Raw genomic sequence first — 25,559 nt, forward strand, 5'->3', positions numbered from 1 at the left:
TGCTGACCAGTACTGTAGGCACATGCGGCTATTAAGCCCCTGAAATATGACTAGATAAGCTGTCAGTGTAAAATACCGATTTCCAAGACTTAGTAAAAAAAAAATAAAAAAAAAAGAGGCCGGGCGCGGTGACTCAAGCCTGTAATCCCAGCACTTTGGGAGGCCGAGACGGGCGGATCACAAGGTCAGGAGATCGAGACCATCCTGGCTAACACGGTGAAACCCCGTCTCTACTAAAAGATACAAAAAACTAGCCGGGTGAGGTGGCAGGCGCCTGTAGCCCCAGCTACTCCGGAGGCTGAGGCAGGAGAATGGCGTAAACCCGGGAGGCGGAGCGTGCAGTGAGCTGAGATCCGGCCACTGCACTTCAGCCTGGGAGACAGAGCCAGACTCCGTCTCAAAAAAAAGAAAGAAAGAAAGAAAGAAAACTACCTCAATGATGTGTACCGACCACACTGAATTAATATTCTGTGTATTTTGAGTTAAATAAAAGGTACTAGTAGGATTACTTCCCTCTATTTTTACATTGCACACGTGGCTCGCATTACCGGACAGCGGTGCGCTAGACTAATAACCGTCTCTATTCTGAAGCTTCCAGTATTGTGAGACTTTAAGAATAAAAGCAACACCTCTCTTCCCATAGGTGGTTCGAAAGCACACCTTTTGGTCCCCAACTATTTACCAGAAATAAAACGAAAAATCAAAGATTTAAAAAACAACAAAACTGACTCCTCTCACTTCTGCTTAAGCTCCACCTAAGCCACTGCTTTTCTCTCCTTCCGGTTCCCACGCTCCGAGATCGAACCACCCACAGAAAAACAATAACTAAAAAGCGGTCTCCATCCCTGAAGCCAGGTTGGGAGAAGAGCCGAATGTCGCGATTCCTGGCCGCCCAAACCCAGGAGGAGGAAACCTGATAGTCAGCGAGCGACGCCTCTCGACTCCTCCTCCTGCTCCTCCTCCAGCGCCGACCTCTCCAAGATGGCAGGCGTCGGAGACTAGCTTCCGCTTCCGGTGTGAGTGGCCCGGCCGGGGGGGCAAGATGGCGGTGGCAATAGGGGTCCGTGGCCGGTACGAGCTGCCGCCTTGCTCCGGCCCAGGCTGGCTCCTCAGCCTTTCAACCTTGCTGAGTGTGGCGGCACGAGGGGCCTTCGCCACCACGCACTGGGTCGTCACGGAGGACGGGAAGATCCAGCAGCAGGTAGCGGCCGGGGCGTCCCTCTTCGCCCGTGCCCGCCCTCGCCCCGGGGGGATTCCCCTGCTTGGCCCCTGGCTGTTGGGCTCCGCGCGGCCCCGCCCCCAGCCTACCTTCACACTGTGGTGGCACCGCGACCCCGGCCTCCCTGCATTCGGACCAGGCACTTCTCACTCCCCACTTCTCTCCTGGTCCTCGTTTGGCCGCCTGGAAGTTCTCACCCTTCCACCTCGCGGGTCGCGCGCCGCGTGGGGAAGAGTCGCCCAGCTGCGGGGGACGGGCCCTACGGACCGTTTTTTGGCTCGGGGTTTAGAAATCACAGATTTCAGGATTCCTGCCTTTGGTGCTTCTCGGGCTCACGCGTCACCGGCCCTCCCCGAGGAAATAGAAAGCAGGTGGCAGCGCCAGGGTGTGCGCGAGTCCCAGGGTGTGTGACAGCTTCTGCACCCCTAGCCTGTGGACCATTCATGCTGCTCCCCTAGTCTCGTCTACCACATGGTGGATTTCGTTTCTGGCTGTGTTGATTTCAGCTTGTACCTTACTTAGGTCAGCAGTGGCTCATTAGAAACAGTATAGAAACACTCCCCTTCCGAAGGAATGCTTGAAGATGCCGCTGGTGGCGTTGCCTGCATCTTTTCAGCTGTTACTGCCCTCGTTTCCCAGTGTACTTTGCTTTGTTTCTTTACCTAGTTCCTGTGACCCAGCCTCGCATGGAGGATATGCGATTTCCTGGATTCTTGTATGCCTGAACTAATTCCTCAGAGGCGAGACTGCTTTTCTTATATAACTTTATGATTGCCTGCATTTTGTAAATACTGCTGATGCCTAAGGAGTGTGTACGTGTGTATTCCGCTACAGAATCTTGGTAAACTTACTGACTTCGAACACTGGAGAACAATCTTGAAGTGTCTAGCAAACATATAGAAAGTGAAGTGTGTGCCCCATGCAGTTTGGCCCACTGATCTAAAACGTTTTAACTAGTGTGGTGGGAAATTACTGGTCCTTTGGGTTGTGTGTAATGAATCATGATAGGAGCACATTGCAACGTTTAAGGTGAGGTTTACCTTTAGATTTGCCGTGTAATGTAATGGCAAATCCTATCTCAAATGTAATAAGTAAATTAAATATAATTAAAAATCCCCCTAGGTATTCATGAGTGTTTTTCAGCATATCTGAGAAAAGACCGTCTTCCTATTGGGTAACATTTTCTATGTGACATACATAAAGAACAGTTTCCTTTTCATTGCCGTACTAGCTGAGAGTTTGAATATATGTGTATGTGTTTCAGAAACCCAAGAAAACACTGTAAGTCCATATATGAGTGCTGGTTGCTTCCACCCTTCTTTGTTTCCTGATTGTGGTTTTCCCTGAGGTCTTTATGAAGGGAGACGTGGAATTAAGTCACTCCTGCTGCAATTTGGGGAGCCTTTCTCCTGTTGGCTCTTCTGCAATATTGTTTTTGGCCACAGCTATTTATACTCTATGACATTGACTTCTCCTTCCCATTTTGGTGTCCTACCACCCAGCTGAAAAAGTAGCCCATCTAAAAAGTGAAAGCTGGTGGCAATGTTTTATGTATATGCTTAACATTGCAATGGGAAAGTAGAGTCTTTTTTTTTTTAACAAATTCCTTCTTTTGCACTTTGGATACATATGTATTAATGGGCGAAAGCAGGGGTTACTGGAAACTTGCCTCAGAGAAGAGGGGGAGATCTGAAGAATCTTTTGGATCTCTGCCAAGTCACTCCTGCACTCAGTAATTAGGCTTAAATTTTAAAAAGTAAGATTTCTTTATTACATGACTTTTTAAGTGATCCTTTTCATTGAATTTTCCAATTATTTGCTATACATAACATTTGCAGTGTTATGTTCAGGCAGCCACAATATTTTATGCCAGAAGAAATAAGGTTGGTGTCTACAGTGTAACAATAAGAGACCAGGGGAGGAAAGTTGGATTTACTCTGAAGAAAAGGTGCCACATCTAAATAAAGTAAAGGAGTTGGGTGCTGTGGTGAGCTGCTGAGTTCCACTCTGATAGCTGATTGTGCATGACCCATGCTTCCCTTCCTGGCAATAATTTGTATGTAGGTAGAATCCAAACTCTCAATTTAGGTCGTGATTAATTATCACATTTGGGTATACTGTACTTAAGGACTTGAAATATCCTTTTAGTATATGAAATCCATATATATTGCAGATTTGTTTGTACATTTAGAAACATAATTAAAAGCTTAGTATATACAGATGCTTCTCAGCTTATGAAGGGGTTATGTACTGATAAACCCATTGTAAGTCAAAAATACTGTAAGTCAAAAATGCATTTAATGCATCTAGCAAGCATTGTAGCTTAGCCTAACCTACCTTAAACTGCTCACAACACTTACATTAGCCAAAATTTGGGCAAAATCATCTAACAGCCTCTTTTACAATAAAGTGTCAAAATACCTCATGTAATTCATGAATACTTCACTGAAAGTGAAAAACAGAATGGTTGTATGGACAGTCAGTACAGTTGCTACCAAGTGAGTATCACTTTTGCAACATTGTAAAGTCAAGAAATTGTAAGTTGAACCATGGAAAGTTGGGGACCATCTGTCTCCTTTGTCCTAACTGACAAACCAAATTCTTGCTACTTATTCTTGGTTACAATATTTGAATGAAAGCAAAAGTGTGATTTCAGTTTTAAAGTGACCTACTACCAGGGAAAGGGCTAAGGGCTAACTGGTTTAACAGCTTTTAGAAAATTAGAGTGGTACATACCTTTTGAGAACCTTTGATATTAAACCTATCCAAAGTAGATACATGGGTCATTGTTTTCCACAGTGATCATAAAGAAATACTTATGACTTACAAATCTGAATTGCCCAAAATACAGATTTAAACGGACATTTTCCATCATTATAACTTTCTTTTTTTTTTTTGAGACGGAGTTTCGCTCTTGTTGCCCAGGCTGGGGTGCAATGGTGCGATCCTGGCTCACTACAACCTCCGCCTCGCAGGTTCAAGCGGTTCTCCTGCATCAGCCTCCCCAGTAGCTGGGATTACAGGCGCGCGCCACCACGCCCGGCTAATTTGTGTGTGTGTGTATTTTTAGTAGAGACAGAGTTTCACCATACAGGACAGGCTGGTCTTGAACTCCTAACCTTGTGATCCACCCGCCTCTGCCTCCCAAAGTGCTGGGATTATAGGTGTGAGCCACTGTGCCTGGCCATTATAACTTTTTAAGCACAGCAAGGAGTCTTTACCAGGAGAGATGAAAATTCATTTTTTTTTTATATTTCAAGGTTTAGCAGATAGTAAAGATAGGCACCCACTGCAGACTTGTCAACATGCATATGTATTGGAAATGGTACATCCTTTGGTGGGTTTAAAAGGGGGCTTAAGTAAGAGCCAGGAGCATACATTCCTGCAGGCAACCTCTTCACAATCAGAGCTGGGGCTGCTGGCTGGTGTCCATTACTTGGCATGGCGGTTAAAGGAATTATTTCTTTCTCTTTTAGAGATGGGGGTCTTTATTGCCCAGGCTGAAGTGCATGGTTATTCCCATGCATTGCAGCCTCAATAGATCTTCCCACCTCAGCCTCCTGAGTAGCGGGGACTACAGGCTTGTGCCACCATGCCCAGCAAGTTGTTGCATTTCACAATCCTTGCCTCAGCTAGGAAGCATACCTTCCCCAATTTTTAGGTTATGTTTACTGAGCTGCCACTGAATTCCCAAATACGGTCCAGGGAATCCTGGAGCTGGAATGTGGGGAGAACATTCCAGTCACTAAGCTCCTTTTCCACTGGTGTCAGGGGAAAGAGAAACCCCCTCTTCTCCTCTTTGGTTCTGTGCTGTTTTCCTAGCTTTGGGCTTTGACATACCTCTGATGCCCTAGTCTCTGTCGCTGGTACCTGGAACCTAGTAAGGCCATCTCACTTTATTTAAGCAAGGGTCCTTAACTTGGACCCCATGGACTTAAGAAGTGAGCTGTTATAATCTAGTTACTAAAAGGATCACTAGCGTCATCAGGCCAGTGGATCTTTTGGTTGACTTTGTGAAAAATAGGTTTCAGGATAAATTTTGTGTTGTTTCATTTTGATGTTGTTTTTGCTTAATCGCTAGTTTGGCAATATCTACTTTCTATTTTCTATTTTTTATCAAGTGTCTGGCAATTTACTTGCATCAAAGGTTAAACTTTTGTGAATTTGCCTAACAGCCTAACCACTCTATAGCACATCATTTCGTTGAGAAAAAATGTATGTTCCATGTTCTAGGTAGCAGCTAACAGAGAAACTCTTGAAATGTTACCAGTTTGTTAGCTGTAGCCTTATTGAATCAAGAAGTTGTATTGCTAGTACTGAGTTCTCTGCCTCTGGATATTCTTTTTCTTCATAAGTGGAGGGCTAAAAATTTAAGTAAATAAAGAGTATCATCTGTATCAACTGTCTTATACATTTGAATATTTGTATTCTTTGTCACCATTTCCCTCTTCTCCAATCTTACTTAGAACTGTAGACTTTCAGATTTGGAAAACATTCTTAAAGATTATATAGTACAACTCCTAAGAGAGAAAGTCACTCAAAGTCATGTAACTAATGTGTGGCATTTGGTAGCAATAGTAAGTAAAAATGGATTAGTCTGCAGTAGCATGCAGGTGAGCACTTTGTACTCAGTAAGTTTCAAGTACATTTTTTCCTCTCATAATACCTACAAATGAAGGACTACAAAGAAACATAAAAGCAAAAATGGAAAGAATGAAGTAAAGATATCTTCTTTTCCAGTTTGCTTTATCTCCATAGAATGTTTTGTGATAATGTAAAATTCAGGGTAAGTGGGTGTGAAAGGGTCCTAAATAAGCGTGAGTTCATTTGGCATTTACTTAATCATTTTGCCTTTTAGTCAGGCCAACATCTTCAGAGTACAGATCCTCTTTTTTTTTTTTTTTTTTTTTTTCTTTTGAGAGACAGAGTCTGACTTTATCACGCAGGCTGGAGTGCAATGGTGTGATTCCGGCTCACTGCAACTTCGGCCTCCTGGGTTTAAGCGATTCTCTTGCCTCAGCCTCCCAAATATCTGGGACTACAGGTGCGCACCACCACACCCGGCTAATTTTTGTATTTTTAGTAGGGACAGGGTTTCTTGTCAGCCAGGCTGGTCTCAAACTTCAGGCTTCAAGCAATCCTCCTACCTTGGCCTCCCAAAGTGCAGGGATTATAGGTGCGAGCCATTGTGCCCAGCCATTAATAGCTTGTAAGTGAAGGCCTGGTTTAATTTTGGTCTGATGTTAAGTAATTTGGTTAATCTGGGAGAGAGCATCCATATGGCACTGTGAAGCTGACAGCTTTATTTCTGCGCTTTTCAAAAGTAACTCATCTTTTTTTGTCATAGAAGACTTTCTATGTTTGTACACTTCCAGAATTTAGTTACACCTGGACAGGTCATGGTGGTTATTCACTAATTTGTTAGGCATCTGGCAAACCTTTGCAGTTTGTCCAAGACCTTCACTTCAAAGTGATTCTCATTCAATCCATTTTTTCAGATATCGTCCACTATTATTTTTCGTCTTATAAATTATCCAGATTCGGACTTTGTTTATACTGTAGGGCAGTGAAAGGAGCTTGGAAATATACAGAGATAAATTGGAACGTTAAATAGTTTTCCCAGTTACTTTTTCAATTTTTCAATTTTATTTTTTATTATTTATTTATTTATTTATTTGAGACAGAGTTTTGCTCTTGTTGCCCAGGCTGGAGTACAATGGCATGATCTCGGCTCCCCTCAACCTCTGCCTCCTGGGTTCAAGTGATTCTCCTGCCTCAGCCTCCTGAGTAACTGGGATTATAGGCATGCGCCCCCACGCCCGGCTAATTTTGTATTTTTAGTAGAGATGGGGTTTCTCCTGGTCAGGCTGGTCTCAAACTCCTGACCTCAGGTGATCTGCCTGCCTCAGCCTCCCAAAGTGCTGGGATTACAGGCATGAGCCACCACGCCCCGCCATAATGTTTTTTATTTTTTAAAGGTCACTCTGTCACCCATGCTAGAGTGCAGTGGCACCATCATAGCTCACCGTGACCTTGAACTCCTGGGCTCAAGTGATCTTCCCACCACAGCCTCCCTAGTACCTGGAACTACAAGTGCATACCACCACACCTGGCTAGTTTTTTTATTTTTTATTTTTTATAGAGATGGAGTTATATCGTGTTGCTCAGGCTAGAGTTCAGTGGCATGATTATGGCTCATTGTAACCTTGAACTCCTGGGCTCAAGTGATCCTCCCACCTCAGCCTCCCATGTAGCTGGGACTACAGGCATGTGCCACCACACCCAGCTAATTTTTGTATTTTTTTGAAGAGACAAGGTTTCACCGTGTCACCCAGGCTGATCTTGATCTCCTGAGCTAAAGCAATCACCTGCCTTGGCCTCCCAAAGTACTGGGATTACGGGCGTAAGCCACCACGCCTGGCCAGCTCATCTCCTTCTCAACTTTGTTGTTTTTGTTTTTTTGCCCTTGCTCTTTTTCATACTCACCCTCTAAATCAGTAGGTCTCAGACTTGGTATACCTTGCACAGAAATAATTGGGTAGTTGGGAGTTGCTTGCTTAAAATGCGGATTTCCAGGACACCCAGTGTATCTGATTCAGTAGGTTGGTGGTAAAGCCAGGGATTCTACGTTTTTATCAGACTCCTTAGGAGAGTATAATGTAGGTAGACCACACATCAGTCTAAGAAATTCAGTTTTAGAATTCCACCTTCTGTTCCAGTTTTTTTAAACTCTCTGCATACACCTGAGCACCCTCATCTTGTCTCAGGACATCAGTTACCATATATATGCTGAGAGGATCTGCATTCCTTTTGTAATGTATTTTTTTTTCCTCCAGAGTTGTAGATTTAAGACCTTTTTTTTTTTTTTTCTGAATTGGAGTCTCGCTTTGTCGCCAGGCTGTAGTGCAGTGGTGTAATCTCGGCTCACTGCAACCTCCGCCTCCCGAGTTCAAACAATTCTTCTGCCTCAGCCTCCTGAGTAGCTGGTACTACAACCACATGCCACCTTGCCCGGCTAATTTTTGTATTTTTAGTAGAGATGGGGTTTCACTGTATTGGCCAGGATGGTCTCAAACTCCTGACCTGGTGATCCACCAGCCTCGACCTCCCAAAGTGTTGGGATTACAGGCATGAGCCACCACACCAAGCCTGTAACTTTTAATTCCATGTGAATGTCTCCTGAGTACTTCAAGCTAAAATGACCAAGTTGAAACTCATTTTTACCCCTAAATTGCATCAAACCGTATTATTGCTAATGTAATGAAAGATACTACCAACCACTGTTGATATGGTTTGACTGTGTCCCCACCCAAATCTCCTCCACCATAATTGTGAGGCTTCCCCAGCCACGTGGACCTGTGAGTTCTCCATTAAACCTCTTTCCTTTGTAAATTGCCCAGTCTCAGGCATGTCTTTATCAACAGCGTGAAAACAGACTAATAGAACTATCTATGTGTTCATGTCAGAAATCTAGTTGTCTTTAATTCCTTTGTCTCCCTTAGCCCTTACCAAGATCTTTGTTTTACTAATTATATTTTACTTTTTCCCGTAGCTACTATCATTACTCTAATTCAGGCCACCTTATTATTGCCACAGCTTCCTGTTCTCGTCCTTTGTTTTATGTAATTAAAAATTTTGAAACCATCCTGGGCAACATGGTAAAACCCCATCTCTACTAAAATACCAAAAAATTAGCCGGGCATGGTGGTATGCACCTGTAATCCAAGCTACTTGGGAGTCTGAGGCGGAAGAATCGCTTGAGACCGGGAGGTGGAGGTTCTGGTGACCCAAGATCGTGCCACTGTACTCCAGCTTGCGTGACAGAGTGAGACTCTGCCTCAAAAAAAAAAAAAAAAAAAAAAATTGAATTCAGAAATAATGCATGGCATTGTAAAAATAAACATGCACCGTGGCAGCATGGGAGTATTTAAAGTAATAAAGTGAAATCCCTCCACCTCTGTGCACTCTCACTCCCCAGAGAAAGCTACCTTTAATAGTTTGGTGCATATCCCAGGATATGGTCCAGCCTCTTTATACTGACAAGGTTTTAGTTGGGGAAGGGAGACAGATTCTTGAACATATCGTATGTGACCTGGCCCTTCCTCTCTAGCCTTATCTCTGGTCATCCTTGAATACCCCACCCTCACCCTAGAATAACACACACAGCCGTACTGACTTAGCTTTTGTGAGCGTCCCCAAATATGCCATGTTCTCACTTCTTCTGGTCCTTTGCACATGCTGTTCTTCCCCCAACACTCGAGTCTAGCTGAGTCATACTCATCATAATATAAACATCATTTTCTCAGTGAAGCTTCTGGGATGCCCAAATTTGAATAAACTGTTCTATGTGCTTCCATAGCATTCCTGAATTCCTTTATGAAAGCATCTACCATACTATGTTGGGCTTGCCTACTTAGGTAAATGCCACACTAGACATTTCTCAATGAATCCTTATAGTATTCAATAATATGTTAGTCATCTGGGGACTAAGCCTAAAGGAAGCCTCAGACTTTCATGTCTGTAAAACTTTGACTAACGCATTAGTGAATCAGCCCTTAGGCCCTCAGAAAAGGTGCACAGTAGATGAGAAGAGTCATAATTTCAGAGATCATTCCTGCTTATCTACTGTAGTCATGCTGCGTTACGCAAGGGGAAATCATCCTCGCTGTCTTTGTACTGGTTTAGATATATCTAAAAGGTCAGCTTTAATGCGCAGGCATCAAAAAGCAAAATGTACGGGGCAACAAGAGACAAGAAAAAAAAAAGCAGGAGAAAAGAATCGAAAAAACAGAGGCGAGATAGATGAGAAATGGCAGCTGCACTGTTGAGGAGGGATTAGAACCAGCTGTGGGGTTCAGCAGTTGTTGCAGTTGAGAAGCCGCACTGGTGAAAGTAAACAGAAGGCGCTCTGATAGTGAAGAATAAATAAGAGGGCTCGCGAGTTGCTCTCTTCACAAATTAGAACAACTTTGCTTTCCAAAATGTTAAGGAGCAGGGTGTAAGGTAAAACTTGCATCTCAGCTGTACTCCTTGATAGCAGAAGTGAAAACAAGGGGAATGTCTGTGTGTGTATGTGTGGCTCTTTTACAGACAGACACCCCAAAAGAGTTATTTGTGCTCATGGAGTCTCCTCTCTCATCCTTTTCTTTTAAGCCCCCTCCAATTCATCCTTCATCCCTACAACTCTTGTCAAGATACCCGGAGCCTATGCTCATTTCTCACTAATCTTGAGTTCTTAGCAGCCCAGCATTTGTCTTCATATCTTACTCAGCTATTTTCTTACATGCTTACCTAAAAGAGTGGCTGACACATAGTATACACTGAGGAAATACTGAATAAGGGGGAGAGAATGTGTGCAACCAGCAACTTTTTACACCTGTAATAGCTCTTACATACGTTAGCATACAGAAGAGCCACCACACATTCCTGGTTTTTCTTCTCAATCCCTTGCCCTGACTTCTGATTCTCTTCTTCTGAATTCGCCTTTTCTTGATGAGTCTTAGATGTTGGTGTGCCCCTTTTCTTCCCTCTGTACGTATGTTCACCAGATGATCTTATGAAGTCTCGGGGCCTAAAATACCTTCTATATTCTAAAGACTCTTCAAATCTTATGTGAAGTTTCAACTTCTCCCTGAACTTCAGACTCATATATCCAACTGCCTACTGAACATCACCATTTAGCTGTCAGCACAAATACATCATGTCCTAAACTAAACTCTTGATTTTCTACCCCACCACACCTGATCTTCCCCCATTCACAAAATTGCCCAGGTCCAAAATTTTGGTATCTTCTTGACTCTTTCTCTCATATATCATAACCTAGCAATAACTTGTCAGTCCTACCTCCAGAATGTTTCCTGAATCCAGCCATGTCTTTCCACCTGCATTTCTGTAACTCTAGTCAATGTTGTCTTCATCTCTTTACAGAATCTATGCAGTGGCTTCCTACCTGGTCTCCTTGCTTCTACTTTTGTCCCCTAGATCTGTTATCTCCAGAGCAGCCAAAGTAATCTCTTAAAAAGCACAGCTGATCATGTCACTCCCTTTGGGATAGAAGGGAAACAAAGAACACCAGAAAATCTTCGGCAGTTTTCCATCATACTTAGATTAAGATCTGGAGTTTTCCTTATGGCCTACTAGGTCCTGTAAGGTCTAGAACCTGGCCCCTGTCTACTCCTGCAGCCTCATACACCACTCTCCTCCTCGTATGGAGTGGTGTGCTCTGCCTCAGCCATACCAGCCCTCGGGATGTTCTTCAAACCACCGAGCTTGATTCTGCCTTTGGACCTTTGTCCTTGCTTCTTCCTCTGCAGATGGCATCATGGCTCAGCCTCTCTCTGCTTGCAGGTCTCTCTTCACATGTCATCTCTTCTGACTACTTTTATCTAAAACAGCATCTATTTGAGCTGGGCGCGGTGGCTCACGCCTGTAATCCCAGCACTTTGGGAGACCGAGGTGGGCGGATCACGAGGTCAGGAGATCGAGACCATCTGGCTAACACCGTGAAACCCCGTCTCTACTAAAAATGCTAAAAATTAGCAGGGTGTGGTGGCGGGCGCCTGTAGTCCCAGCTACTTGGGAGGCTGAGGCAGGAGAATGCATGAACCCGGGAGGCGGAGCTTGCAGTGAGCTGAGATTGTGCCACTGTACTCCAGCCTGGGTGACAGAGCAAGACTCTGTCTCAAAAATAAAATAAAATGAAAAATAAAACAGCATCTATTTCTACTATTCTGTATTCTTACTGTGCCTTATTTTCCTTTTTTTTTTTTGAGATGGAGTTTCACTCTGTTGCCCAGGCTGGAGTGCAATGGTGCCGTCTCGGCTCTCTCCAACCACCATTCACTCTGTTGCCCAGGCTGGAGTGCAATGGTGCAGTCTCGGCTCTCTCCAGCCACCATCCCCTGGGTTCAGATGATGCTCCTGCCCCAGCCTCCCAAGTAACTGGGATTACAGGTGCCCGCCACCATGCCTGGCTAATTTTTTGTATTTAGTAGAGACGGGGTTTCACCATGTTGGCCAGGATGGTCTTGAACTCCTTACTGCAGGTGATCCACCCTCCTTGGCCTCCCAAAGTGCTAGGATTACAGGCGTGAGCCACCATGCCCAGCCCACTGTGCCTTATTTTTCTTCATAGCACTTATTGCTGGCACTGTATTATATGTATTGCCTGTCTTTCGACAAGAACACAAGCTCTGTGAAGGCAAAACCTTTGTTCATTGAAGCAACCCCAGTGCCTAAAACTGTGGCTGATGTATGGTTTACACTCAGGAAATACTGAGAAAGAATGTGTACAAGCAAGGAGTTATTTACACCTGTAATAGCTAATGTAAATACAGAAGGGCCGCCATTATTTTAGTAGTCTGGAGCAGGGACAGTGCATTTGCTTTAAAGGTGACAAGCCAGTTTATTCCTTCTCTCTCTTACAAATAAAAGTCCTAGGCAACCTAAGTCTTCTCTAAGAACACTCTGAACCAGAGATGTAAAATGGTGCCTTAGATCATGGCTGGAGTGCAGTGGTGCAAGATCATCTACTTTCTTGTTGGTTATTTGGAGATGTTATCTCTCCAACATGTCTTTTATCTGTCTCTTTTATGCTTACATTTTCCATATTCACTTCAGGTATTTTATTGTTTATTTTATTGGGTTTTTTGTTTGTTTGTTTGTTTTTTAACAGAGTCTCGCACTGTCGCCCATGTTGGAGTGCAGTGGCGCAATCTCGGCTAACTGCAACCTCCATCTCCCGGGTTCAAGTAATTCTCCTGCCTCAGCCTCCCAAGTAGCTGGGATTACAGGTGCCTGCCACCATGCCCAGCTAATTTTTGCATTTTTAGTAGAGATAGGGTTTCACCAGGATGGCCAGGGTGGTCTTGAACTCTTGCCCGCCTTGGCCTCCCAAAGTGCTGGGATTATAGGCATGAGCCACTGCACTCACTGCAACTTCAGCCTCCCAGGCTTAAGCGATTCTCCCACCTCAGCCTCCCAAGTAGCTGAGACTACACGTACTTGCTACCACGTCTGGCTAATTTTCATATTTTTTTGTAGAGATGGGGTTTTGTAATGTTGCCCAGGCTGGTCTTAAACTTATGGGCTCAAACAATCAGCCCTCCTCAGCCTCCCAAAGTGCTATGATTACAGGCATGAGCCACCATGCCCTGCCCACTTCAGGTTTTTTGTTTGTTTTCTTTTTTTCAGACAGTCTTGCTCTGTCTCCTAGGCTGGAGTGCAGTGGTACAGTCATAGCTCACTGCAGCCTTGAACTCTTGGACTCAAACAATCCTCCCACCTCAGCCTCCCAAGTAGTTGAGACTACAGATGTTCACTCCCAGGCCTGGTTAATTTATTTTGTGTGTGTGTGGAGATGGGGTTTCACTATGTTGCCCAGGCTGATCTGGAACCCCCGGGCACAAGTGATCCTCCTACTTTGGCTTTCTAAAGTGCTGAGATTACAGGGGTGAACCACTATGCCTGGCAGCACTTATTTTATTTTATTGTGTTTGTTTATTTATTTATTTCTCGAGACGGAGTTTCGCTCTATCGCCCAGGCTGGAGTGCAATGGCATGATCTGGGCTCACTGAAGTCTCCACCTCCCAGATTCAAGCAATTCTCCTGCCTCAGCCTCCCAAATAGCTGGGATTACAGGCGTGCACCACCATGCCCAGCTAATTTTTGTATTTTTGTAGAGATGGGGTTTCACCATGTTGGCCAGGCTGGTCTTGAACTCCTGACCTCAGGTAATCCACCCGCCTTGGCCTCCCAAAGTGCTGGGATTACAGGCATGATCCACCGTGCCTGGCCTTTCTTGCGTATTCTTAAATATTTCTGTGTGTTTGCAAACACATAGTTTTTTGTTTTTTTTTTTAACACAGAGCCAGAAACATTTTATTCCATGCCTTCCCCCACCACCCCCGCAAGACGGAGTCTCACTCTGTTGCCCAGGCTGGAGTGCAGTGGTGTGATCTCGGCTCCCTGCAACCCCTACCGGCTGGGTTCAAGCGATTCTCCCACCTCAGCCTCCTAAGTAGCCAGGATTACATGTGTGTACCACCACGCTGGGCTAATTTTTGTATTTTTAGTAGAGATGGGTTTCACTCTGTTGGCCAGGCTGGTCTTGAACTCCTGACCTCAAGTGATCCGCCCTCCTTGGCCTTCCAAAGTGCTGGGATTACAGGCGTGAGCCACTGTGCCTGGCCCTCATGACTAACTTTTAGTTACTTAATAACAAGACTTAGACATCTGTCAATGTCAAAAATAAAAAGCTACCTCCTCTTTCCTTAAGACTGTTTAGTGTTCTGTTGAATGGATATTCTGTAATGTATTTAATCAGTGCCCTAGTGACAGACATTTAGATTGTTTCTAGGTTTTTTCTATCATATACAATACTGTAGTAAGTGAAGGTGCTCATTTGTGTATCTTTGCATGTTTCTATGCTTGTATCTGTAAGACGAATTCTTAGAAATGGAATTATCTGGGTTGGGGTGCGGTGGCTCATGCCTGTAGTCCCAGCACTTTGGGAGGCCGAGGTGGGCGGATCACGACATCAGGAGATCGAGACCATCCTGGCCTGTAACATGGTGAAACCCCATCTCTACTAAAAATGTAAAAAATTACCAGACGTGGTGGCAGGTGCCTGTAGTCCCAGCTACTCTGGAGGCTGAGGCAGGAGAATGGCATGAACCTGGGAGGCGGAGCTTACATTGAGCCGAGATCGCGCCACTGCACTCCAGCCTAGGTGACACAGCAAGACTCCGTCTCAAAAAAAAAAAGAAATGGCATTATCTGGTTCAAATAATGCATTATATTTTATTTTCTTAGATAATGCCAAAATTGTCCTAAAAGACTGCATCAGTAGTGTTTGAAAATGCCCAACAGTATTTGGGATATGTAAAACCTTTGTTTATAATTTGATTCTAATGAAAGACTACTTATTCCTTCCATTGCCCATAGCTTAGCAGTGTTGTGGCTATCAGTAGACGTATGAACAAAAAGGAACCTTCGGTTTGGTTTTGTTGCCTTCATAGACAAATTAAACCTTTGTTATTAATGCGTGTTTCACTCTTGTTGGGATGGGATTGCAGTAAAATAAATTAGTTATGCTGATACCTTCCCCCAATGTTTGATACTACTATTTTGATGCATAATCAAGTTTAACTATACTTGATTGTCTCTTTTTTGTAGAGCAGTGATTTCTAGCACGAAATATCAAAGTAATTCCCTGGCTGTTGAGTTTACCATCACCTGAGTAATGATCTAGCTAATAAGGTTCAATTTCTGGCACTGGTTTTAGTGTCCCCTTTCAAATATTTGACTAACCTATCTGACTAATAATTTTTAGGCTCATGCTCACTTTCTTCATGTCTAGTATTATGTCTGGTACTTAGTGGGTGCATCCTATTGCTGCTATTAAAAATTACTACAAACTTATTGGTTTAAAACAACACTTATTTATAATCTTACAGTTATGTAGGTTAAAAGTCCAACCCACGTCTCGCTGGGCTAAAATCAAGGAGACAGCAGTGCCGCATACGTTTCTGGAGGCTGTAGGGGCGAATCCATTGCCTTGCTTTATACAGCTGCCAGAGGCTGCTCACATTTTTTGGCTCTTGGCCCCCTTTTGCTGCATCTTCAGAGATAGCTGTGTTGCAGTCCTTTGACCATTCTGTCTTAGTCGCATCCCTCTCTTTGACTGCCCCATTCCACTTTGAAGTTCCTTGTGATTAGATTAGAGCCTCCTTATAATCCAGGTGATACTATTTTAATTAAGGTAATCTGATTAGCAACCTTAGTCTGATTAACACCTTAATTCCCTTTTGCCACATAATGTAATATATTCAAAGGTTGTAGGGATTAAGACATGGGCCATCATTCTGCCTACCACTGTGCTCGATAAATATTTGCTGCTGGAATTTGAGTCCCTTCTGAGTTACATATAAAACAGCTCTAACAACAAAACTACATTGTGTCTGTGTTTATAAGAATATAGTCAAGTATGCAAAGGAGAAAACCCATGACTGTTTTGTCTTGATCCAGCTTTCCACTTACCTTCCTTTTATAGTTGCAAATGTTCTACTTTATTAATTATGTTATTTGTATGTGTCCTGGTGACATGAATTAGAAAATGTGGACTGGTAGCACTATTGTAAGAAGTTATTCATTTTTGGTTCATGTTGAAAATGGTTACTAACTTGCTTACCAATTAGGAGAATGGTGATTGTTTACAGACCTGAATATTCTCATAAAATGGACTGCAACACTGTAGATGTTCAAATATAGATAACTGCAATACACCTGTCCCATACCTGGGTTATTTTATGTAAATTTGCACTTGTAAAGATACATTTGTATATTTCAGGAACTGAAAATGAGAAGGTAAAATCCAGTGGAGGGTAAAACTTTAGAAAACAGGGATATAAGGCCATGGAAATTCAGATGATAGTCAAGATTTAGCATTTTCATTTATTTAAAATTTGTTTTTTACTTTGATGACTTGATATCCTATAAGATTAAAATTGGTTTCTAATTGCTTTTGTTTTGGGGGTTTTTTTTTTGGTTTTTTTGAGACAGAGTCTCGCTTTGTCACCCAGGCTGGAGTACAGCGGTGCAATATCAGTTCACTGCAACCTCTGCCTCCCAGGTTCAAGTGATTCTCCTGCCTTAGCCTCCCGAGTAGCTGGGACTACAAGCGCGCGCCACCACGCCCAACTAATTGTTGTATTTTTAGTGGAGACGGGGTTTCACCATGTTGGCCAGGCTGGTCTCAGACTCCTGACCTCAGGAGTTCTCCCGCTTTGGCCTCCCAAAGTGCTGGGATTACAGGCTTGAGCCACCATACCTGGCCTCTGATTTTTCAAAAATACTGTATAAGTACTCTAGCTTCAGAAAGTCCTAATTAACAAATATATTTCCAAGTCTTGGCAGTTCATTATAATAGTTTTCTCAATCTCATACAATGAACTGTTTCTAGTAAAAGATCTGTTTATATTACACATTTGTTTTGACAATTATAGCCAGGAGCTCATGTGTATCTCTCTGAAGAGTGGAAGCTGGGCTACTATTTTGTGAACTTGTACTTCTCTAAACCTCAAAGAAGATGCAAGCCGATGATGGTTAGACTTGAATCCTGAAGAGATAATTCCATGAGAAGTGGAGCAACAGACTTTCTGCCTGCATCGTTCCGTCCCTGTGAAACTCATCTTGCTTGCCACCATAGTAGCCTGGCAGGGATCGCATACAGAAGGGTCCCTTAGGCAATCATTTGAAAATAGTTTTGACCTAGATTTGTAATAAGGGTAAAAATCTGAGGGAAGAAAGGTAAGGAGCAAGAAAATACAAAAGGTGTTACATTTTTGAGGTGTTCTACCTAGCCCTTTATCTGTGAGAGGATTTTTTTTTCTATAAATGAATATATGAGGGAAAAAGACAAGATTTTTCCTCAGACCTGAGCTTATAGTTGTCATTACAGTTTAAGAAGAAAAAGAAAAAAAAACGATAAAACGTATTACATAGTGTTCTAAAGTTTCAGTGTTAACAAGATGACCTATGGATAGCACATTAGAAAAAATAAGCACTTTACAAATTTAAATAATACATGTTCACTGTAGAAAAAGTCAGAAAGCACAGACAAGAAGAGAATCACCTAGGGTCATATCAACTAGAAACCACATTCTTAAAATATGATATATAAACTGTCAGATAGTTAAAGAGAGGCAGCAAGGTTTTGTTTTGTTTTATTTAAGATGGGGTCTCTGGCCAGGCGCGGTGGCTCATACCTGTAATCCCCCAGCACTTTGGGAGGCCGAGATGGGCGGATCACAAGATCAGGAGATCGAGACCATCCTGGCTAACATGGTGAAACCCTGTCTCTACTAAAAATACAAAAAAATTAGCCAGGCATGGTGGCGGGCGCCTGTAGTCCCAGCTACTTGGGAGGCTGAGGCAGGAGAATGGCGTGAACCCGGGAGGCGGAGCTTGCAGTGAGCCGAGATTGCGCCACTGAACTCCAGCCTGGGTGACAGAGCAAGACTCCGTCTCAACAAAAAAAAAAAAAAAAAAAAAAAAAAAAAAAGATGGGGTCTCTGTTGTCCAGGCTGAAGTGCAGTGGCACGATCATGGCTCACTGCAGCCTCACACTCCTCAAGTGGTTCTCCCACATCAGTCCCCCAAGTAGCTAAGACAGGCACATGCCACCACACCCAGCTACTTTTTAAAATTGTTTCGTAGAGTTGGGGTTTTGCTGTATTGTTCGGGGAGGAGGGGAGGTCTTGAACTCCTGATCTCAGGTGATCTTCCTTCTTTGGCCTCCCAGAGTGCTAAGATTACAGGTGTGAACCATCACAGTCAGGTGAGATTGTTTTATAAGTACACTGTGAATGGAAAAACATCTCAGTTTCTCCCACTGTTCTCTTACAACATGTTTCTGACACCACCACCAAGCAACCAATCAGTTCTGCAGCTGACACCGGCTAGGTGGCTTCCAGTTCAGTTCTGACACGTCTACCTGGCAGTGGCATCAGATCCTACAGGTTGAGAGTTCAGTCCCACAAGACTCCGCCCACCCCATTCAGTCCCAGCCTCTTCTGACCAACCAGCTTCAAGTTGGGGCTCCCACAGCTGCCTCTTTGAGTTCAGTTAATTTGCCAGAGTGGCTCACAGAACTCAAGGAAACTTGTTTATATTTACTGGTTTATTATGTTAGAAAAGATACAAATGAAGAGCTGTACAGGGCGACATATGGGGCAAAGGGTATAGAACTTACATGCCTTCTCCAGGAACTTCCACGTGTTCGGTTCTCTGGAATCTCCTGAACTCAGTCCTTTTGGGGTTTTATGGAGGCTTTATTACATGGGCATGATTGTGTAAACCATTGGCCACTGGTGATCAACTTAACCTTCAGCCCCTCTTCTCTCACCAGAGGTTGAGGGTTAGGGCTGAAAGTCCTAATCATGCCTTAGTCTCTCCAAGGACCTGCCCCCATCCTGAAACTGCCTAGGGGCTACTAGCCGTAAGTCAACTCACTACTATACAAAAAGACAGCACTTTGGAGATTCTAAGGATTTTAGGAGTTGTACGCCAAGAAAAAGTGGGTGGGGTGGAAGTCCAAATATATATTTTACAATATCACATACACAAAAGAAATACATATGGCCAAGGAAGAAACTAAAATGTATTCATGGCCTGACGCAGCAGCTCACCTGCAGTCCCAGCTACTCCGGAGGCTGAGGTGGGAGGATTGCTTGAGCACAGGCATTCAAGGTTACGGTGAACTATGATCACACCACTCCACTTTAGCCTTGGTGACAGAGTAAGATCCTATCTCTTTAAACAAAAAAGAAAAAAAAAAGGTATATATATATATATTCACCCTTATTTCTGCATTCCTAAGGATGTGTAGGAACTCGGTCGTTGTTAGGGATTTAAGTTGATTCAACTGTTCTGGAGAAAAGCTAGCAAAAACTGTAAATTTTAAAATGCCAAAAAAAGTGCAGTTCCTTTAACCTAATAGCTTTCTTTCTATTGCAAGAAAGAAATGATCTGATAGCTGTCTAAAAAGGTTTGTGGGTTTTTTTTTGTTTTTTTTTTTTTTTTGAGAAGGAGCCACTCTTGTTACCCAGGCTGGAGTGCAGTGGCATGATCTCCTTTCACTGCAACCTCCACTTCCTGGGTTCAAGTGATTCTCCTGCCTCAGCCTCCCGAGTAGCTGGGATTACAGGGAGCTGCCACCACGCCCAGCTAATTTATTTTTATATTTATTTATTTATGAGATAGAGTTTCACTCTGTTGACCGGGCCGAAGTGCAATGGCATGATCTTAGCTCACTGCGACCTCCACCTCCCGGATTCAAGTGATTCTCCTGCCTCAGCCTCCCAAGTAGCTGGGATTGCAAGCATGTGCCACTACGCCTGGCTAATTTTTATATTTTTAGTAGGGATGGGGTTTCACCATGTTGGTCAGGCTAGTCTTGAACTCCTGACCTTAGGTGATCCACCCACCTCAGCCTGCCAAAGTGCTGAGATTACAGGTGTGAGCCACTGCGTCCAGCCAAATGTTTTAGTATAGGATGTTCATTGTAGTATTGTTAAAAAGGGAGAATAACCAAAAACCTGAATTTTAGTTAGGAACCTGGGAAAATAATATTAACCACTAAAAATATTGACATAGGTCTGTATTTACTGGGAAGTCTGACAAAGTGTAGAGAGGAATAGAGAGAGGAAGGAAATAATATAGTAGATACATGATTATCCTACTTTTGTGAAAATATTTATCTACAAAGCTCTGTGTGTTTGTGTATGTATGTAGAAGTTATCCTGACATGATATATATCTCACAGCAGGTATCTCTGAAAGTGAAATTTCAAGTAATTTTTATTTTCTCCTTCATATTGTCTATATGGTACTGTGTTTGTTTTTACAGTAAAATATATTTAGCTTATAATTCTAGAAAAGATTTTGTTAGTATTAAGTAGCTTAAGGATAAAGAGGGCTGATTTTGCCTGTAATAAAATGAACAACCTAACTACTCAGAAATAGCCACTGCTAATTGGAGCCTTGGTTTAATTTGACAAATTGACAGTTTAAAAGAAGCTTTTTTTTTTTTTTTTTGAGGCAGAGTCTTGCTCTATTGCCCAGGCTGGAGTTCAGTGGCGCGATCTCTGCTCACTGCACACTCCGCCTCCCAGGTTCACGCCATTCTCCTGCCTCAGCCTCCCAAGTAGCTGGAACTACAGGCACCCGCCAGCACGCCTGGCTAATTTTTTGTATTTTTAGTAGAGTTGGGGTTTCACTGTGTTAGCCAGGATGGTCTCGATCTCCTGACCTCATGATCTGCCCTCCTTGGCCTCCCAAAGTGCTGGGATTACAGGCATGAGCCACCGTGCCCGGCCCTGAAAGAAGCTTTTAACTACAGCTTTGGAAAATATTCCTGCCCAGAGTGAGTATGAATTTATATGGGCAAATTGAAAGAATGATAATTTCATTCATATGAATATCAGACTATTTTGGGGGTATAGGTCTGGCTAGTAAAAATGTGATACTTTTATGGTAACGTTAAATCTTTTATAGAAGTAGGATTTGAAAATTAAAAGGAATTTTAGAAATAATTTGCTTGCGTCCCTTCAGTTTATAGATGAAGAAACAGAAGCCCAGGCAGGGAAGATGATCTGTTTAAATCCACACAGCTAGTCATAGACTGGTCAGATGCATATTTTGTTTCTGATCTCTGGTAGCTTAGCCACTTTACCTTGTTTTCCAAATAGTCATCAGCGAATGATAATGCTTTAGCAGATGGAGTTGGTGTATCTAATAAATGTGGCAGAGTATCTAACAGACACTGTCCTCAAACAATCAGCAGTATATTAAATGCCTAACATATACCTGAAAGCAAGTTACATACTGAGGGTAGAAAAAGAAATACATAAAAAATCTTTGTGGGAAAGGACTCCCTATTCAATAAATGGTGCTGGGATGACTGACTAGCCATATGCAGAAGTATGAAACTGTATCCCTACCTTTCACCATATACAGAAATTAACTCAAGATGGATTAAAGACTTAAATGTAAGAAATAAAACTACAAAAATCCTAGCAGAAAACCCAGGAAATGTCATTCTGGACATAGGCCTGGGCAAAGAATTTATGACTAAGACCCCAAAAGCAATTGCAACAAACCAGAAATGGACAGCGGGACCTAATTAAACTAAAAAGCTTCTGCACAGCAAAACATCAACAGAGTAAAACTATAGAATGGGAGAAAATATTATCAAACTGTGCATCCAACAAAGATCTGATATCCAGAATCTGTAAGGAACTTAGTTCAACAAGCAAAAAACAACTCCATTAAAAAATGGGCAGATGACATGAACAAGCCACTTCTCAAAAGAAGACATACATGCAGCCAACAAATACGAAAAAATGCTCAACATCACTAATCACTGGAGAAATGCAAATCAAAACCACAATAAGATACCATCTCACACCAGTCAGAATGACTATTATTAAAAAGACCAAAAAAAAAAAAAAAAAAAAGATGTTGGCAAGGCTATAGAGAAAATGGAAGGCTTATACACAGTTGATGGGAATGTAAATTAGTTCAGCCCCTGTGGAGATTTCTCAAAGAACTTAAAACAGAACTACCATTTGATCCAGCAGTTCCTGTACTGATTATATACCCAAAGAAAAATAAATCTTTCTACCATAAAGACATGTGTACTCCTATGTTCATCACAGTGCTGTTCACAATAACAAACACATGGAATCAACCTAGGTGCCCGTTAACCGTGGACTGAATAAAGAAAATGTGGTACATATAGATCATGGAGTACTACGCAGTGGGGAAAAAGAATGAAATTACGTCTTTTGCAATAACATGGATGTAGCTAGAGGCCATTGACCTAAGCAAATTAATGCATAAACAGAAAAGCAAATACTGCATGTTCTTATAAGTCGGAGCTAAATATTGAGTACTCATGGTCATAAAGATGGGAACAGTAGACGCTGGGGACTACTAGAAGGTGAAGGGTTGAAAAACTGTAAGGTATTATGCTCACTACGTAGGTAGTGGGATCATTTATACACCAAACGTCAGTGACACAATTTACCCATTTAACATACATGTACATGTACTCCCCCAAACCTAAAATAAAAGTTGAAAAAAATAGATACCTATATGTAGCAAAAATTGGTACCTGGATTTTGAATGATTTATATGTATTTAAATTTAAACCAGCTGTGATTATGGTCAAAAATGTTTTGGAGAGACAGACATATAGTAATTAAATATAATAAACGCTATTACAGAAGTGTGTATAAAGTGCTATGGGAACTCAAGGATGTCTTCACAAAAGAAATGTCATTTGGCCTTCATGTACAGCACAAGGATAGAAGTGCATTCCAGGTAGAGGAAGCAGTATGTGCAAAGGCACAGAGGCTCTTAGAAGAGCCACAGTAGTAATAAGATGACCTAGGCAGAGGGACGTTGGTGAAAATTAGGTGGAAGTTTAGAAATAACACACCAATACTTTCTGTATTGTAAAGTTTTCATTGGACTGTTTGGGCAGATTCTAAGGGCTGCAGATACAGTTTGATTTAGGACTCAAATAGTATAACAAGGATCGCTTTTTCTGTTTCTGTTTCTTTGCTTCTTCATCCCCATTCTCAGGCCCCATGTAGATACAAGATGGCTAGTTACCAATAGCTCAAAGTTCTGGATTAGAGTCTCTTTAGGACCAACTGACCTTACTGGAGTAGTATCTTAGAAATAATCACCATGACCAAGGGAAAGGAATTCTCTGACAAGAGCGTCCCATGTGGGGAAGGAAGCAAGTGGGGTGCTTTTGCCACAAGGAGGGACTTACGGATATTGCATAGCAGACACTACAAATACTCAACAGAAGCATTTCAGATTTTACATAGAGGCAAAATGTTGGCAGCTTTGGAGATTTTGATTTATGTTTTCCTTCATATTATCTTAATATTTAAATAACTTTAATTCTGAATTAAAATTTTAAAATTATTTTGTCCCTAGTTTCTAACTTAAGGGGAAAACTTTTAAATGAGAATGGCGTAATTTAAGATTGTATTCATCACTTTCCAACCGCTAAAGTGAGTTTCCCATGTTGCTTTCATGTACTCAAGTGAATACCATTTAAAAACAGTAAAAGTGTGCAGTGTATATGAAGAATAAGTTGCACATGAGAGCTTGAATTAATGTTACAACAGAAATGTTCAGTTTTCTGCCATAAAGAATAATTAAAAAGTGATTGACTCAAATTTGTTTTTGTAGGATATCAAAAATGTTTATACTCTTAGATTGGTTAAAATGTTCACCTTTAATCTGATTTGGCAGTGAAATAATTACCCTCATATAGTGAGTGATATTTCCATGTTTCCATGTGAACTTACTGAATTCGTTGAGATAGGGCTCCAGATTGGAGGTATAGATATTAACAATATCTTGGTTAATTAATACAAAACATGAAAATAATTTGATGGAGTAAAATATTTACTCATGTTATATATAATTGGATACATGTACAGGTTGAGTATTCCTAATCTGCAAATGCAAAATCCAAAATGCTCCAGTGAACTCAAAAAATATCGGATTTTGGAGCATTTCGGATTTCGGATTTTCAGATAAGGAATATTCAGCTTGTACTTATATAATGTATTAAAAGGAAAATGAAATTGAATTGCTTTATATGGCTTGTCATTTTCTTTATTATAATAAATTGCTACAGTAACAGTCAAATTTTGTTTACTTGGAACTCTTAGAGAATGAATCATTCTGAATAATGGAATTCCATGGACTCTAATTTCCAGGTACTTGATCAGGTTTTCCCTGTAGTTTAAATTTTTCTCTAAAATACTTTTCATGATTTCTTCACCTCCTTAAAGTTAAGTGAAAACTATTCTAATTTTTCTTTACAGTTAGGTTATTGTTTGCATCATTTATTGTGCTGTGCAGCAATGGAAGTTTGTAGGGTTGTTTATCCTTTGTGAAAAAGCCATAAAGTGCTTTGAGATCTTGTGTGTTCATTATGTCCTTTTTAACCTGCCTCTCTCTAATTCCTGTCTCTTTTTTGCTTCTGGGCTTATAGCGCCTCTTTTCAATGCTAAAGACTTTGAATGGCATATTACCATTCTTTTACAGGTTGTATATAACACAGGAGTACATAGACTCTAAACATTGACTCATAGTGGGCCTGGCTTATAAACATTTATTGGTTGAATGGATATTATAACATGGTCATGCATTGCTTAAAAATGGGGATGTGTTCTGAGAAATGTTATCAGGTGATTTCAGCCTTGTGCAAACATCATAGAGTATACTTACACACACCTAGATGGTACAGCCTACTACACACCTAGGCTACAAACTTATACAGCATGTTATGGTACTGTAGGCAGTTGTAACACAATGGTAAGTATTTGTTTATCTAAACATAGAAAAGGCACAGTAAAAATACAGTATTAGGTTGGACACCATGGCTCATGCCTATAATCCCAACACTTTGGGGGCCGAGGCAGGCGAATCGCAAGGTCAGGAGTTCGAGACCAGGCTGGCCAACATGGTGAAACTCCATCTCTACTAAAAATACAAAAATTTAGCTGGACGTAGTGGTGGACGCCTGTAATCCCAGCTACTCGGGAGGCTAAGGCAGGAGAATCGCTTGAACGGGGGAGGCAGAGGTTGCAGTGAGTCGAGATCACACCACTGCACTCCAGTCCAGGAGACAGAGTGAGACTCCATCTCAAAAAAAAAAAAAAAAAAAGTATTATAATCTCATGATCTCATGGGACCACCATCACATATGCAGTTTGCCATTGACTGAAATGTTTTTTGGCATATA

At 42.0% G+C, this 25,559-nt stretch overlaps 1 protein-coding gene across 2 annotated transcripts in view; it reads left to right on the forward strand.

Annotated features, from left to right (window-relative positions):
* The first annotated feature begins 978 nt into the window (after positions 1-978).
* Positions 979-25,559, forward strand: part of TTC17 (tetratricopeptide repeat domain 17) — a 148,950-nt gene continuing 124,369 nt past the window's right edge. For both annotated transcript variants that reach the window (XM_010378062.2, XM_010378064.1), the window contains exon 1: positions 979-1,201. In XM_010378062.2, coding sequence (XP_010376364.1) covers positions 1,043-1,201 — 159 coding nt within the window. In that variant the 5' untranslated portion in view covers positions 979-1,042. The remainder of the gene's footprint in view (positions 1,202-25,559) is intronic.

The sequence above is a fragment of the Rhinopithecus roxellana genome, chromosome 15 (genome assembly GCF_007565055.1).
Source record: "Rhinopithecus roxellana isolate Shanxi Qingling chromosome 15, ASM756505v1, whole genome shotgun sequence".
Lineage (NCBI taxonomy): Eukaryota > Metazoa > Chordata > Mammalia > Primates > Cercopithecidae > Rhinopithecus > Rhinopithecus roxellana.